The sequence below is a fragment of the Oncorhynchus clarkii genome, chromosome 32 (assembly GCF_045791955.1).
Source record: "Oncorhynchus clarkii lewisi isolate Uvic-CL-2024 chromosome 32, UVic_Ocla_1.0, whole genome shotgun sequence".
NCBI classification, from domain to species: domain Eukaryota; kingdom Metazoa; phylum Chordata; class Actinopteri; order Salmoniformes; family Salmonidae; genus Oncorhynchus; species Oncorhynchus clarkii.
Window position 1 is genome coordinate 28130727 of NC_092178.1, and position 17823 is coordinate 28148549.

At 42.8% G+C, this 17823-nt stretch overlaps 1 protein-coding gene across 1 annotated transcript; it reads right to left on the bottom strand.

Moving 5' to 3' along the window:
* Positions 1–11277: 11277 nt before the first annotated feature.
* LOC139391763 (thioredoxin-interacting protein-like) lies at positions 11278–17823 on the bottom strand. The gene is made up of 6 exons (XM_071139297.1): positions 17280–17823; positions 16634–16709; positions 16381–16528; positions 13129–13488; positions 12534–12836; positions 11278–12417 (listed from the first exon to the last, which is right to left on the bottom strand). The coding sequence occupies exons 1-6, from the start codon at positions 17530–17532 to the stop codon at positions 12370–12372; spliced, it is 1188 nt and encodes a 395-aa protein (XP_070995398.1). The 5' UTR covers positions 17533–17823; the 3' UTR covers positions 11278–12369.

A 17823-nucleotide genomic window follows, 5' to 3' on the forward strand; every position in this document is an offset into this window, starting at 1 on the left:
ACCACAATGTAACACCGGAGATATCTTTCCACACTCGGCTGAGAAATAGTTTCTGTCATATGCCAATGGAACATAGCGAGACTTCCAGTAGTGTTTTTAAGAACTGGCTCTAGTGTTCAATTGTTTTTAGGGGGCCTTGATCATTTGCATACATGTCTGAAATACAGTGCCTTTGGAAAGCATTCAGACCCCTTGACTTTTTCCACATTTTGTTACGTTACAGCCTTATTCTAAAATTGATTAAATAATAAAAACCCTCGGCAATCTACATACAATACCTCATAATGACAAAGCGAAAACAGGTATGTCGAAATTTTAGCCAATTTTTATACAAATAAAAAAAGATACCCTATTTACATAAGTATTCAGACCCTTTGCTATAAGACTCAAAATTGACCTTAGGAGCATCCTGTTTTCATTGATCATCCTTGAGATGTTTCTACAAATTTATTGGAGTCCACCTGTGGTAAATTCAAGGCACACATCTGTCTATATAACTTCCAACAGTTGATAGTGCATGACAGAGCAATAACCAAGCCATGAGGTCGAAGGAATTGTCCATAGCGCTTTGAGAGAAGATTGTGTTCAGGCACAGATCTGCGGAAGGGTACCAAAAAAAGTCTGCAGCATTGAAGGTCACCAAGAACACAGTGGCCTCCATCATTCTTAAATGGAAGAAGTTCGGAACCACCAAGACTCTTCCTAGAACTGGCCACCCGGCTAAACTGAGCAATCGGGGGAGAAGGGCCTTGGTCAGGGAGGTGACCAAGAACATGATGGTCACTCTGACAGAGCTCTAGAGTTCCTTTGTGGAGATGGGGGAACCTTTCAGAAGGACAATCATCTCTACAGCACTCCACCAATCAGGCGGTCACGTATACTGCCTCTCCGGCCTCTAGGTCATCAGGCTGCTGATTATCCCGCACACCTGTCACCATCGTCAAGTACACCAGCGCCTCATGACACTCACCTGGACTCCATCACCTCCTTGATTAATTTCCCTATATCTGTCACTCCCCTTGGTTCTTTCCTCAGGTGTTATTGACTATGTTTCATGTTGGTGTGTTGTTTGTGTTTCGTGTTTATTGTTTTGTTTATTTATTAAAACACTCACTCCCTGTATTTGCTTCCCGACTCTCAGCGCACTCGTTACACGGGCCTTTATGGTAGAGTGGCCAGATGGAAGCCACTCCTCAATAAGAGCCACATGACAGCCCGCTTGGAGTTTGCCAAAAGGCACCTGAAGACTCTCAGGCCATGAGAAACAAGATTCTCTGGTCTGATGAAACCAAGAATGAACTCTTTGGTCTGAATGCCAAACGTCACGTCTGGAGGAAACCTGGCACCATCCCTACAGTGAAACGTGGTGGAGGCATCATGCTGTGGGGATGTTTTTCAACAGCAGGGACAAGAAGACTAGTCAAGATCGAGGGAAAGATGAACAGAGCAAGGTACAGAGATGAAAACCTGCACCAGAACGCTCAGGACCTCAGACTGGGGTGAAATTTCACCTTTCAACAGGACAACGACCCTAAGCACACAGCCAAGACAACGCAGGAATCTCTGAATGTCCTTGAGTGGCCCAGCCAGAGCCCGGACTTGAACCCTATCGAACATCTCTGGAGAGACCTGAAAATAGCCATGCAGCGACCCTCCCCATCCAACCTGACAGAGCCTGAGAGGATCTGCAGAGAAAAATGGGAGAAATTCCCTAAATACAGGTGTGCCAAGCTTGTAGTGTCATACCCATATATCTGACAAAGGTGCTTCAACAAAGTACTGAGTAAAGGGTCTGAATACATATGTAAATGTGATATTTCAGGTTTTATTTTGAATAAATTTGCAAACGTTTCTAAAACCTGTTTTGTCTTTGTATTTATGGGGTATTGTGTGTAGATTGAAGGTTGATGAGGGAAACAAACAATTGAATACATTTTAGAATAAGGCTGTAACGTAACAAAATGTGGAAAAAGTCAAGGGGCCTGAATACTTTCCGAATGCACTGTACATGTGGGTGGTATCCCCCATTACATAACACTGGATCACTGGTCAGCCAATTCAATCTAGAATCGGCTTCCTATATCGCACCAAAGCATCCTTCACTCATGCTGCCAAACATACCCTCGTAAAACTGACCATCCTACCGATCCTCAACTTCGGTGATGTCATCTATAAAATAGCCTCCAACACTCTACTCAACAAACTGGATGCAATCTATCACAGTGCCATCCGTTTTGTCACCAAAGCCCCATACGCTACCCACCATTGCGACCTGTACGCTCTCGTTGGTTGGCCCTCGCTTCATACTCGTCGCCAAACCCACTGGCTACAAGTTATCTACAAGTCTCTGCTAGGTAAAGCCCCGCCTTATCTCAGCCCACTGGTCACCATAGCAGCACCCACTCGTAGCACATGCTCCATCAGGTATATCTCACTGGTCACCCCCAAAGCCAATTCCTCCTTTGGTCGTCTTTCCTTCCAGTTCTCTGTTGACCATGAGCTGACAAATTGCAAAAATCTCTGAAGCTGGAGACTAACATCTCCCTCACTAGCTTTAAGCACCAGCTGTCAGAGCATTTTACAGATCACTGCACCTGTACTTAGATGGGCTGTTTACAGATAGGCTATCTACCTACCTCATCCCCATACTGGTATTTGTTCCTTTGCACCCCAGTGTCTCTACCTGCACATTCATCTTCTGCCGATCTGCCATTCCGGTGTTTAGTTGCTGTGTTGTAATTGCTTCGCCACCATGGCCTATTTATTTCCTTAACTTACCTCATTTGCACTCACTGTATATAGACTTTTAGTTTTCTTTTGTTCTACTGTATTATTGACTGTATGTTTTGTTTATTCCATGTGTAACTCTGTGATGTTGTATGTGTCGAATTGCTACGCTTTATCTTGGCCAGGTTGCAGTTGCAAATGAGAACTTGTTCTCAACTAGCCTACCTGGTTAAATAAAGTTGAAATGGTCAGTCAGCTACAGAGATATACAGTATATAGCTGTCAAAAGATGGTAGTTGTTTTTCATAACGCTGGCTCTGGGGGTGGGTTGTGGGGGGGTAGTAGTTGAATAGTTGAGTTACAGACCAATCTCTCTTCTACACTGCAATTATAAAATACTCAGAATCAGGCTGTGTTTAAATTGCTTTCTGTTGTACCCAAACTACAAAAAATATTTTAGTTGCGCAATTTTACATCTAACTATCATGTTTGGTGCAGTGTTTCGCAAGCATTGTGATGTGTGGTCTTATGTAAACAAAATCGGAACTACTGGGCAGGTCTGTCTCAATGTCTATAGATGGGTTGCTGACAACGTCACGAAAACAATGTGCACGCTTCAATTGGACAGAAGTCCATGTGTTGTTTTGATTTTGGATGGCCAGATAGCTAGCAACAATGACAAGAAACTGCCATGTGGGGAATCTTAATTGGCTCGTTTCATCTTGTTCTTGATAGCATGTCTTGTTTTGAGGTATTTTTACTGATTTCATGTAAACGCTAAGATGGCTGAAATTCGCTAGCTAGCTAACCAACAACTGTAACGATGTATTTGAGAGACAGCAAGTGCTCATTGTGCAAGTGTATTTATGTTTTCAATAAACTTTGGAGACGAAATATAGTTTAGATGTTGTCAACAATCTAAGCCAACCCCGTATGTTTTGCCCCATAGTTGTGCACGCGTCGGTTTTGTTGCTAGACAACCAACCCATCTATGCTATTGGATAGAGAGCAATCACCACAGCTGTTCACCCCATGTTAGTGGGAAAATAGACATCGTGAAATCAAAATCCAACCTTCATTTACCCATTGTGACGCACGGATGTTCAAAACTCTGTTTTAGACAATATTGACTTTATGACCAAAATTATAATATTTACACTTTATAGTCAATTTTGACTCTAGATTAACTGTTTCTGACTCATATCGATGCCACATACAGTACGCCATTTTCAAAGGGATTCATTGCATTAAGTCCAGGGACTCTGAAGTCTATTTTGTGTGTTCTTATTTAATTGCTTACATATACACTGAGTATACAAAACATTAGGAACACCTTCTTTATATTGAGTTGCAATTGTTTTTTTCTGTCAATGACGTTTGGCTTATAGATGTGATGTGATTGGTGTGAAGCAAAATCCAGACTGGCTTCCCTTGAAGTTTGCTAGCAAACGTGCAATCTTTGAACAATAAAATAGATGACCTACACAGAAGATTAAACTACAACGGGACATTCAAAACTGTAATATTTTATGCTTCACGGAGTCGTGGCTGAATGACGACACAATTAACATTCAGCTGACTGGTTATAAGCTGCACTGGCAGGATAGAACAGCGGCGTCTGGTAAGACAAGGGGCGACGGATTGTGTATTTTTGTAAATAACAGTTGGTGCACGATATCTAAGGAAGTCTCGAGCTATTGCTCACCTGAGGTAGAGTATTTAATGATAAGCTGACCACACTATCTACCTAGAGAGTTTTCATCTGGATTTTTCGTAGCTGTTTACATACCACAACAGTCAGAGGCTGGCACTAAGACAGCATTGAATGAGCTGCATTCTGCCATAAGCAAACAAGAAAACGCTCACCCAGAGGCAGCGCTCCTATTAGACGGGGACTTAAATGCAGGGAAACTTAAATCCCTTTTACCAAATGTCTATCAGCATGTTAAATATGCAACCAGAGGAAAAAAATCTCTGGACCACCTTTACTCCAAACACAGAGACGCTTACAAATCTCTCACTCGCCCTCCATTTGGAAAATCTGATCATAATTCTATCCTCCTGATTCCTGCTTACAAGTAAAAATTAAATTAGGAAGCACCAGTGACTAGATCAATAAAAAAAAGTGTTCAGATGAAGCAGATGCTAAGCTACAGGACTGTTTTGCTAGCACAGACTGGAATATGTTCTGGGATTCCTCTGATGTCATTGAGGAGAACACCACATCAGTCATTGGCTTTATCAATAAGTGCATCAATGACGTCGTCCCCACAGTGACACAGTACATACATACCCCAACCAGAAGCCATGGATTACAGGCAACATCCGCACTGACCGAAAGGCTAGAGATGCCGCTTTCAAGGAGCTGGACTCTAACCCGGAAGCTTATAAGAAATCATGCTATGCCCTCCGATGAACCACCAAACAGGCAAAGCGTCAATTCCGGACTAAGATCGAATCATACTACACTGGCTCTAATGCTCGTCGGATGTGACAGGGCTTGCAAATCATTACAGACTACAAAGGGAAGCACAGCCGAGAGCTACCAGACGAGCTAAACTACTTCTATGCTCGCTTTGAGGCAAATAACACTGAAACATGCATGAGAGCACCAGCTGTTCCGGACAACTGTGTGATCACGCTCTGTGTACTGTGAGCATGTGCTGACCAAGTGGCTTCACTGATATTCTCAACCTCTCCCTGACCAAGACTGTATAACCAACATGTTTCAAGCAGACCACCATAGTCCCTGTGTCCAAGAACACTGAGGTAACCTGCCTAAATGACTACCGACCCGTAGCGCTCACGTCTGTAGCCATGAAGTGCTTTGAAAGGCTGGCCATGGCTCACATCAACACCATCATCCCAGAAACACTAGACCCACTCTAATTTGCATACCGCCCCAACAGATCAACAGATGATGCAATCTCTATTGCACTCCACACTGCCCTTTCACACCTGGACAAAAGGAACACATATGTTAGAATGCTATTCATTGACTACAGCTCAGCGTTCAACACCATAGTGCCCTCAAAGCGCATCACTAAGCTAAGGACCATGAGACTAAACACCTCCCTCTGCAACTGGATCATGGACTTGTTGATGGGCCACCCCAAGGTGGTAAGGGTAGGTAACAACACATCCGCCACGCTGATCCTCAACACGGGAGCGCCTCAGGGGTGCGTGCTCAGTCCCCTCCTGTAATCCCTGTTCACTCATGACTGCACGGCCAGGCACGAATCCAACACCATCATTAAGTTTGCCGATGACACAACAGTGGTAGGCCTGACCACCGACAACGACGAGACAGACTATAGGGAGGAGGTAAGAGACTGACCGTGTGGTGCAAGGACAACAACCTCTCCCTCAACGTGATCAAGACAAAGGAGATGATTGTGGACTACAGGAAAAGGAGGGCCGAGCATGCCCCCATTCTCATCGACAGAGCTGTAGTGGAGCAGGTTGAGAGCTTCAAGTTCCTTGGCGTCCATATCACCAACAAACTAACAAGCACACCAAGACAGTCATGAAGAGGGCACGACAAAACCTATTCCCCCTCAGGAGACTGAAAAGATTTGCCATGGGTCCTCAGATCCTCAAAAGGTTCTACAGCTGCACCATCGAGAGCATCCTGACGGGTTGCATCACTGCCTGTTATGGCAACTGCACGGTCTCCAACTGCAAGGCATTACAGAGGGTAGTGTGTACGGCCCAGTACATCACTGGGGCCAAGCTTCCTACCATCCAAGACCTCTATACCAGGCGGTGTCAGAAGATGGCCCTAAAAATGTCCAAAGACTCCAGCCACCCTAGTCATAGACTGTTCTCTCTGCTACTGCATGGCAAGCAGTACCGGAGCACCAAGTCTAGGTCCAAGAGGCTTCTAAAAAGCTTCTACCCCAAGCCATAAGACTCCTGTACATCTAATCAAATGGCTACCCAGACTATTAACATTGCACCCCCCCTCCTCTTTTACGCTGCTGCTACTCTCTGTTATGATCTATGCATAGTCACTTTTATAACTCTACCTACATGTACATATTACCTTGACTAACTGGTGCCCCTGCACATTGACTCTGTACCAGTATCCCTTGTACAGTACATATTATTAACAGCTGTGTGCTATAACCTGTTTGAGCATACAGCATTGGTGTTATACACAACCGTTTTCATTTTGAGAATATAATCGAGTAATCTACACTGGAAAAAATATATACTGTAAATGCAACATGTAAAGTGTTTGTCCCATGTTTCATGAGCTGAAATAAAAGATCCCAGAAATGTTACATATGGACAAAAAGCGTATTTCTCTCACATTTTGTGCACAAATTTGATTACATCCCTGTTAGTGAGCATTTCTCCTTTGCCAAGATAACCCATCCACCTGAGAGGTGTGGCATATCAAGAAGATGATTAAACATCATTATCATTGTTGGGACAATAAAAGGATACTCTAAAACGTGCAGTTTTTTGTCACAACACAATTCCACAGATGTCTCAAGTTTTGAGAGAGCTTGCAATTGGCATGCTGACTGCAAGAATGTCCACGAGAGCTGTTGCCAGGTAATTTAAATGAAATGCTGATGTTACGTCTTTTAATGTTTGTTATCTGTGTCCATTCTGGTCAGCTGACAGAGTTATCTATGCAGCCCCTCACCACATCTCATCTTTAGGGAGCCATGCCCTCTGCACATCATCCCCACATTAAAAAATACTATAGTTTAATATAGAATTCTACAGTAAACTGTAGTATACTGTAGAACACTATACTACACACTGTAGTGTCCCTCGATCATGTGTAGTACTTACTATATAATGTTGTACTATACTGTAGAATATGATAGTAAATACTACAGTATTATCCCCCAAAAGCTCTGTAGTAAGTACTACAGTAATGTCCGCAAAAACACTACAGTTCACAAAAACACACAGAACAGATCCACCACTTCTTAAACTTGCTTGCAATTATAATGACAGATCTGTAACTCATATTTCTATGTGAATTTGGTCAGGTCGCCCAAAAAGTTACATATTGCAGCTTTAACTGTAAATACTACAATATTAGTCCGCAAAAACACTAGTGTATAATATATATATATATATATATATATATATATATATATATATATATATATATATATGTATAATACTACAGTGAATAATATATTATTTATAACATTTCCTATAGTATTTGGGTAGCTCTGTTATCTGCTGTTGATATTTCTTCCACAGCCAACGCATTAGCCATTCCCACTCATTAAGTTCAGAATGGGCAAGTAATGGTGACTCAATGGAGTGGAACAATCTCAAGGGAAACAGCCATTAACCAATATGCGTGGGTGGGTTTCAACCATTTCAGTTCACCATCTGCTACTCCTTTGGTCAACCATTAACTTTGGGAATGTTTCCAGAAGAAGGTGGACATTACAGTTATTTTTTCAAATCTGTCCTATGCCACCCTGATCCTTTGACCACAGGGAAGTTGTGTACACCTGTACATGCAACAACCCACCCATGACATATGGCCAAACCAAACAGTTTGCCCATGTACATTAGTGCAGATGTTGGCAAAATGGCAACGGAAAAGCATGGCATGACATAAGGATGGGCACTTCTACTACTAACGTAGCTAGTCGGTGTGACCTCACAGAGCTGTGTGAGGCCATGTGTCCACAAACGTAAGGGGATCCTGAATGGATACGAGGGGTGGGCCCAGGAAACAAATTTGTTAAGGTTTCCCCAGGTCATGTGACCGGTGACCCTATGACGTCTGAAGAGTCAGGCCTTGCGGATCTCAACTTAGGATCAACCCTATATGTTCAGACAGAAAGTGAAATTGAAGCATAGGCTTCAGAGGTTAAGTCAGAGAAGAGAGGAGGTGGAGCTGCTGGACAGAAGATTAGCGACGGCCCTTATCGCTCTACCCACAGGAGCACTCAAGCACGTCAGCACCGAAAGAAAAGAGAATATGCTTAGGAAAAATTACCCCTGTTCATGACTGAATCCATCACTGACTAGACAAGGGCACAAACAATAAAGGAGTCCTCTCCAAACTCCATATCTGCCTGTCTCCGTCAATCAAGCGTTAAAAGGCCAAATTACCAAAATATTCTGGCCACAGGCTTGTAGTATAACCATCGCATTCAGGTAATATAAGCAAAATGACACGACTTTGGATTCCCACGCTAGACAGACGTAAAGGAGAAAACCATCTAATTTGGGACATAAACTTAGCAAAAAAATAAATGCCCCTTTTTCAGGACCCTGTCTTTCAAAGATAATTTGTAGAAATCCAAATAACTTCACAGATCTTCATTGTAAAGGGTTTAAACACTGTTTCCCATGCTTGTTCAATAAACCATAAACAATGAATGAACATGCACCTGTGGAATGGCCGTTAAGACACTAACAGCTTACAGACGGTAGGCAATTAAGGTCACAGTTATGAAAACTTAGGACACTAAAGAGACCTTTCTACTGACCCTGAAAAACACCAAAAGAAAGAGGCCCAGGGTCCCTGTTCATCTGTGTGAACGTGCTACAGGCATGCTGCAAGGAGACATGAGGACTCAAGATGTGGCCAGGGCAATAAATTGCAATGTCCGTACTGTGAGACACCTAAGACAGGGAGACAGGACGGACAGCTGATCGTCCTGCGCAGTGGCAGACCACATGTAACAACACCTGCACAGGATCTGTACATCCGAACATCACACCTGCGGGACAGGTACATGATGGCAACAACAACAGCCTGAGTTCCATCAGTGCTCAGACTGCCCGCAATAGTATGAGAGAGGCTGGACTGAGGGCTTGTAGGCCTGTTGTAAGGTCCTCACCAGACATCACTGGCAACAACGTCGCCTATGGGCACAAACCCACGGTAGCTGGACCAGACAGGACTGGCAAAAAGTGCTCTCCTCTGAAGAGTTGCGGTTTTGTCTCACCACGGGTGATGGTCAGATTCGTGTTTATTGTAGAAGGAATGAGTGTTACACCGAGGCCCGTACTCTGGAGCGGGGTCGATTTGGAGGTGGAGGGTCCGTCATGGTTACAGAGAAGACATCCTCCTCCCTCATGTGGTACCCTTCCTGCAGGCTCATCCTGAGATGACTCTCCAGCATGACAATGCCACCAGCCATACTGCTCGTTCTGTGCGTTATTTCCTGCAAGACAGGAATGTCAGTGTTCTGCCATGGCCAGCGAAGAGCCCAGATCTCAATCCCATTGAGCACGTCTGGGACCTATTGGATCGGAGGGTGAGGGCTAGGGACATTCCCCCCGGAAATGTCCGGGAACTTGCAGGTGCCTTGGTAAAAGAGCGGGGTAACAATCTCACAGCAAGAACTGGCAAATCTGGCGGTCCATGAGGAGGAGATGCACTGCAGTACTTAATGCAACTGGTGGCCACACCAGATACTGACTGTTACTTTTGATTTTGACCCCCCCTTTGTTCAGGGACACATTTTTCAATTTCTGTTAGTCACATGTCTGCGGAACTTGTTCAGTTTATGTCTGTTGTTGAATCTTATGTTCATACAAATATTTACACGTTAAGTTTGCTGAAAATAAATGCAGTTGACAGTGAGAGGACATTTCTTTTTTTGCTGAGTTCAGTATTATAAGTGAGGTGAAGTGGTAAAAACCTGGGAACAGGTGTTCTTTTAATCTCCCTCTATTTACAAAACATAATTGGGATCACTAGACATGGAGGTAACTTGAAAGGATAAAAGTACAAGCTTCCCAAAGACGATAAGAGGTCACAAACCCAATAGTGTATACACCATGCATAGCACAACTAAACTAAGCCTGCATTTGCTCCACTCTCATTTGAAATGCCTTTCAAGTATCTTTTCTAGCTAGGTAAATGAAGGGAATGTTTCCTAAGAATTGTGTTTATCCTTGTTCAGTTGGTAGGGGAAGTTATGGGCAAGGACAGGGATTGAAATCAATTGTGGATTTGCACAATGTGTCATTTTTTGGCCATTTCCGATTGAGGCGCCACATGCAGCATTTACTGTGAATGGGGTAACGTTGCCTTTAAAACATGCATTGCAAAGCGCAATCGGATTGAATCCCGGTTCAAGTATATTTGCTCTCGTTATTGTGGGTCTCTTGAAAAATTGTGCCCGATTTTAGTTCTGAAAAGGTGCTACCTCCAATAGTCGTGAAGCTGTAGTTACACAAGTTCAATAAAAATAGTATGACTGGTTATAAAATGGAATTTGGTGAAACCGAAGGTTTCAGAACCATTGTGTAAATACTAGGCGCAGAACTCAATACATATCGCAGATCTGCATAAAAACAAAATCCCATTGCGCCGACATGAGTTTACCGCGAATGCTGGAACATTGCCATTAAAATTGAGCTATAAACGAGGATTTTTCTGCAATACAGATTGAATCCCACCCTAGGCTTTTAATTAAAATTTCCTTTCAGCGAAGGGATCATCTCGCTCTATAAGCAATTGTGGCCTGGTACCATTAACACTTGGCTAAACCGTAATGATTGTAGGTTGTCGTCATGCACATTAGATTTGTACCACAAGACAAATTAATTCAAACTTTTTATTAATAGATACTAACCCATAGGGTCTCACAAAAACAAAAACTTTGAATTTATGATCTGCACAAAATATAAAAGATGCATTGCATATGTGTTCTCACAGATCAGTCTTAGTCATTCAGTTGAGGGCCTGCTTAGGCATCCCACAGTGCAACACTGTCTAGGAGAAACCAAATATGTTGACAATAATATTCACATATCAACGTCTGATAGCATGTGCGAGGAGTTAAGCCTAAATACACCTGTTTGGCTTAGTGATTCAGCCCTCATTTGGAATAAGAAACAATTTGAGCCCTTGCCATAATATATTGAATTTTGTTTTGGACACTCAGAAACATAACATTTTTTTCTCTCAACAGAAACAAATCTAAATCAGGAGATCTCCTGTAGGCAGTTACAGAGCAATATGCATCCATAAGAAAGTGCAATACCATAGAATTAACATTTTCAAAAACACTGGTACAGAAAAATATATGGACTCGGCACGATTGTCTTGGGAGAATATATATCTCTCAACATGTCGTAATTATCAAAAGCAACAAATATCCTCTTAACATCAGTCTGTCAAACAAACTCCATAATAAAATTGCTTACTTTCATTTTAGAAATAAACAAAATATGGTTGCTCAGATGAAATCCCAATTTTCATGAAATACAGGAATTATAAGAATTGACTACACACTATGAAGGACGGACACCCAACAAGCAAAGAGCTTATTCATAATCAGTTGGGGACTTGTCAACGTGTGCTTGGCCCCGGTGGGAAACTAATGGACAAGACATCGCAAACCACAAGGTCTGCAGTGGCACGTCCAGAAACCGGAACAGCAACAGAACCAGATCAGCTTAGATGGCGCAGCAAAGATTGTCGACAGCGCAGGCACAAGAACTCTTCAGCTTCTTGCTTTTCACATCCTCTTCCTTTCTCGATGCAGGGCCAGCTCCGATATCCGCCACATCACTTCTCAAAAGTCCGTCCAACACTTCTCCATAAGTAGTTTGGCTCTTCTACTCAAGTGAGCTAAGTGCCGAAAGTGGCCCTTGTGCAGTGGACCAGAGTTCTGGAAGCTACAAGGTAGTTCAGCAGACCTGCAGCATGTGAGCGTTGCCACTGAACTCCTCATCAACCTGAAACATACGAAACGCTTTGTTAGACCACCTGCTCATCAATTCAATCACCCTTCAACTAGTGCCATCATGGAGATATCACTTAATCACTCTGCATTTATTTTCGAGACACTCACCTCAGAGTAGGCAGGCAGGTTTGGGAACTGGAACGCAGAGGCGTGCATGAAGATGGGGCTGTCGTCACCATCGTAGTCATTCAGAAGGGGCGTGAGGGGCTGGTCCAGGCGGCAGTCACGTGTGACGTCACAGTAGCTGGGGGGAGCAGAAGGCATGCGAAGGGACACCCAGCTGGCTGAGGCGTTGCTGACCGAGCCATCTGTGCTGCTCATGCTGTTGGTGCGGCTTCCCAGGCCGGCTGTGCCAATGACCAGCGGCAGCTCCAGGATCAGCTTTTCGCTGCCTGGGATGTGCATGTAGATCTGGAGGTCGGGATAACATTAGAAACCAGACTTGCCGAGTGGCCATTTCAAAAGGCTGCATGTCTAAACTAGTGCGGTCACTTGGCTAATCCCCTTATCCAACTGAAGGGATCTGGCGGATTTACAGTAATGACCATAGTATTACAAGCATGTCTATGATGCGTTAGTTTGAAGGTTGATCAATACACTTAATTTCCCCAATGGAAGTTCTTTGCTACTCGAAACGGCTGCTTAACACCAAAGCCATTAGCACTCTGCTATTTTGCTAGTTGGAGGGGATCAAGATGCTCACCATGAGGGCGTACTCTACACGGATGATGTTGCAGCCCAGCATAGAGGGCTTGATCTTGGGCACCCGGATGGTCTTTCCCTGCCAGGCGTCGCACATGCCGGAGATGATGTGGTTGCCGCGCACAGAGGAGAGCTTCTGGCGGAAGACCTTGGTCCTGCCATTGGCCTGGTAGGTGTGCTTGGAGATGATGGCCGCCTTGGGGACCACAATCCGTGAGCAGGTGTTCTCAAACTTGGCGCAGATGCAGATGTCTTCACCCTCACAGAACCCCTTGCGGTCAATCTTGGCATTCAGGGACACCTGGCCGTCAGGAATGAACATGCAGGTGACCTTCTTCTCCTTCATGCCACCTGTAGGAGACTGTAGAGAGGGCAAGAAAAATAGTGGTTTCACAGGGGCTCACTTGAACAGATGTTTAACCATGTTTTTTAGAGCTCCAATTCAGTATCGCTCTTCCTTCATGTCAACATAAATGCCAAGTTAACTTAATAATTTGAAGAATTCTAGGGACAAATCTGTCCATGCTTTAAGGCTTTACAAGGCAGATGCGCAGCATATGACAGAGCTGCCGACCTGAAGCTTTACATCAGGACCCGACTAATCCCACATTTGAAATTATAGTGCAAGGGAAAAGTCTGCGATACAGACTGCTCACTCTTAACCTCTTTGATCTCTAGGGGCGCTATTTCATTTTTGGATAAAAAACGTTCCCGTTTTAAGCGCGATATTTTGTCACGAAAAGATGCTCGACTATGCATATTCTTGACAGTTTTTGAAAGAAAACACTCTGAAGTTTCAGAATCTGCAAAGATATTGTCTGTAAGTGCCCCAGAACTCATTCTACAGGCGAAACCAAGATGATGCATCAACCAGGAAATGAGCAGAATTTCTGAAGCTCTGTTTTCCATTGTCTCCTTATATGGCTGTGATTGCGCAAGGAATGAGCCTACACTTTCTGTCCTTCCCCCAAAGTGTTAGCAGCATTGTGACGTATTTGTAGGCATATCATTGGAAGATTGACCATAAGAGACTACATTTTCCAAGTGTCCGCCTGCTGTCCCTGCGTCGAAATTGGAGCGTAAAGCCAGGTGCAATTATTTTTCCATTTGAGAGCAAGGAGAAACCAGGCTTCCACGAAGGATATATCATTGAAGAGATATGTGGAAAAACACCTTGAGGATTGATTCTAAACCACGTTTGCCATGTTTCAGTCGATATTATGGAGTTAATTTGGAAAAAAGTTCGCGTTTTGAGGGCTGAATTTTCTTTTTTTTTTTTTTTTTTTTTTTTTTGGTAGCCAAATGTGATGTACAAAACGGAGCTATTTCTAATACACAAAGAATCTTTTTGGAAAAACGGAGCATCTGCTATCTAACTGAGAGTCTCCTCATTGAAAACATCAGAAGTTCTTCAAAGGTAAGTTATTTTATTTGAAGGCTTTACTTGTTTTTGTGATAGTTGCCTGCTAAATGCTAACGCTAATGCTAACGCTAATGCTAACGCTAAATGCTACGCTAGCTAGCTACTGTTACACAAATGATTGTTTTCCTATGGTTGAAAAGCATATTTTGAAAATCTGAGATGACAGTGTTGTTAACAAAAGGCTAAGCTTGAGAGCTAGCATATTTATTTCATTTCATTTGCGATTTTCATGAATAGTTAACGTTGCGTTATGGTAATGAGCTTAGGTCTATAAATAGAATCCCGGATCCGGGTTTGGTCGTCGCAACAGGTTAACTTTTTAGGGATAGGGGGCAGCATTTCCACTTTGGTTGAATTGCGTGCCCATAGTGAACTGCCTCCTACCCTGTCCCAGATGCTAATATATACATATTATTATTACTATTGGATAGAAAACACTGAAGTTTCTAAAACTGTTTGAATTATGTCTGAGTATAACAGAACTCATATGGCAGGCAAACTTCCAAACAGGAAGTGGAAATTCTGGGGCTGGTTGATTTTCAACTCATCGCCTATTCACATCCCAGTAAGATATAGATATGTTCGCACTTCCTACGCCTTCCACGTTCTACTGACTGTTGACTGAAGCCTCTAGTGTGATGTGGGACCGGATGGCAGCTATTTGAGTCAGTGGTCTGGCAGAATGCCAGGTCCTGGTTAGGCGCATTTCTCATGATATAGCCATGCGTTCCATTACTCTGTAAACAAAAACGAATGCTCCGGTTGGAACGTTATTGGATATATATGATAACAACATCCTGAAGATTGATTCTCTACTTAATTTGACCAGTTTATTCGACCTGGAATATAACTTTGAAGTTTTCGTCCCAAGTTCGCCTGGACTGGTGCCAGCTTTTGGACATGTGAACTAAACATGCTAGCAACAGTAGCTAATTGGACACTAGTAATGGACATTATCGAACAAAACAACTAGGATTCCTGGCACTGCATTCTGATGAAAGATCAAAGGTAAGGGAATATTTATGATGTAATTTCGTATTTCTGTTGACTCCAACATGGCAGAGAAATATTGTGTACCTCTGAGCGCCGTCTCAGATTATTGCATGGTATGCTTTTTCCATAAAGTTTTAAAAAATCTGACGCAGCGTTTGCATTAAGAACAAGTGTATCTTTAATCATATGTAAAACATGTATCTTTCATCAAAGTTTATGATGAGTATTTCTGTTATATGACGTGGCTCTGTAATTACTCCGGATATTTTGGAGGCATTTCTGAACATGGCGCCAATGTAAACCGAGATTTGTGGATATAAATATGCACATTATCGAACAAAACAGGAATGTATTGTGTAACATGATGTCCTATGAGTGTCATCTGATGAAGATGATCAAAGGTTAGTGATTCATTTTATCTATATTTCTGGTTTTGTGATTATCTTTGGCTGGAAAAAATGTGTTTTTTTTGGATTTGGTGGTGATCTAACATAAATATATGTTGTGTTTTCGCTGTGAAACATTTTTAAAAATCGGACACGATGGTTAGATTAACAAGATGATTATCTTTCATTTGCTGTATTGGACTTGTTAATGTGTGAAAGTTAAATATTTCTACAAATATTTTTGAATATCCCGCGCTGCCTTTTCAGCTGAATGTTGGGGGGGGGGGGGTTAACCTAGACAGGTTAATGCTTTCAAAATGTCATATGTTGTGTATCAGAAATACTATTAAAAGAGGAGTTTCTTTTCAGACTTCCAAGTGGCAAGTTAGCGTGCAACTCAGCTAGTTATACTTTTGCAGTTCAGGCTGCGGTAAGTGAGAGATGAACTCACCAACAGATCTGGTGTGTTCACATCCAGGGGCTCCTCCACCTCAAAGTGTTTCTTGCACTCCAGGGCAGGCTGAGCAGGTCTCTCCATAAAGGCCTTGACATAGTATTGGACATAGCCAAACTTGCCCTTGTAGGAAGACACAATCTGCCTTTGGGGAAACAAAAAGGTAAAAAGATAAGACATAGCCACAGACCCAGAGAGGAGCATTTGTTGTATTGACAATAAAAGAATACAGGCCAATGCAGAGACATACCCTTGCTGGGGGAGCTCAAATCCAAACATGTACTCATACTTGTTGCCAGGTCTAAGGATAACTGATCCATCATGATCTGAAAATGAAAAAGAAAGCCATTTAATAAAGGTGATTTATCTTGCCAATTCCACTAATCAGGCAAAAGGTTGGTTTATTTTTTACTTTAGACTATCAGCTATGTTAACTTCCTGCCAAGCCTTGTGTTGGGGGGTTTGCCAAGGACACCATGCCACTCTGCCAAGTACAGTGAAACATAGATACTAAATGCTTGACACCTCATAAGGGGATTCCCTGTATCGACTGACCATGCACTGCTCAGTTAATGCTGCCAAAATCTTTTGCATTGTTCATTCCATGAAATTCAACTCTAAATCAATGACTCCTCATAAGTAGGGGACACTTTCAGTCTAAATAACAGCTCGGTAAACTAATCTAATAACGTTATTTCACATTAATATGTAATTCAACCCTTACAGTGACATTTGAAATGCATGTCATAATCACGAAAATGATTTGAGAGTCACTAACCTTAGCTAACAAGTTAATCATCATCGACAGCAGCACCAGCTAAACGGGCAGCCACATGGCTACACTTAAAAACAAGTTATCATGTTGATTGCTTGGAAAATGTATATGAGGATCTTACCAGCTGGCTGGTCATCAAGTTGAACAACCTCTTCGTATCTCAAGTACTCATTCTCCTCTCGGCATTTCTGCTTTCCTTTGGCATATTCCACTTTTGCGCATCCAACGAGCACTTTCATAGCCGAGACTCTCGTCACCTCAGCTACTTCCACCAGGATCTTCCCGGCTACTTTGTCTCCACTGCAGTAAAAAGTCTTGCTAGGATCGCTGAAAATAACCTCGAAGGTCTTCACTCTCTTTGACATAACAACCATGTTCGCTATTTAATCGATATCCAAGTCGAAGAAGATTTGAACTGCAAGAAGTTCAGAGCTATTCCAATTCGAAGTTTTGTTGTTCAATTAGACTGTCAATATGATTGGGCGAGGTTCATAGGTCTACGATTGGGATGCAGCGCAAAATGCTTGCTTTATAGCGTACGACTAAACTCATATGTTACCTTCTCTCATGTTAACAGTGTGAGCTATAAACCAAGAAGGCGCAGCTTTTATATGTGGAGACCAGCCAGTGATTCACCAGGTTTGTCGATCGCCTCAGCTGAGCAT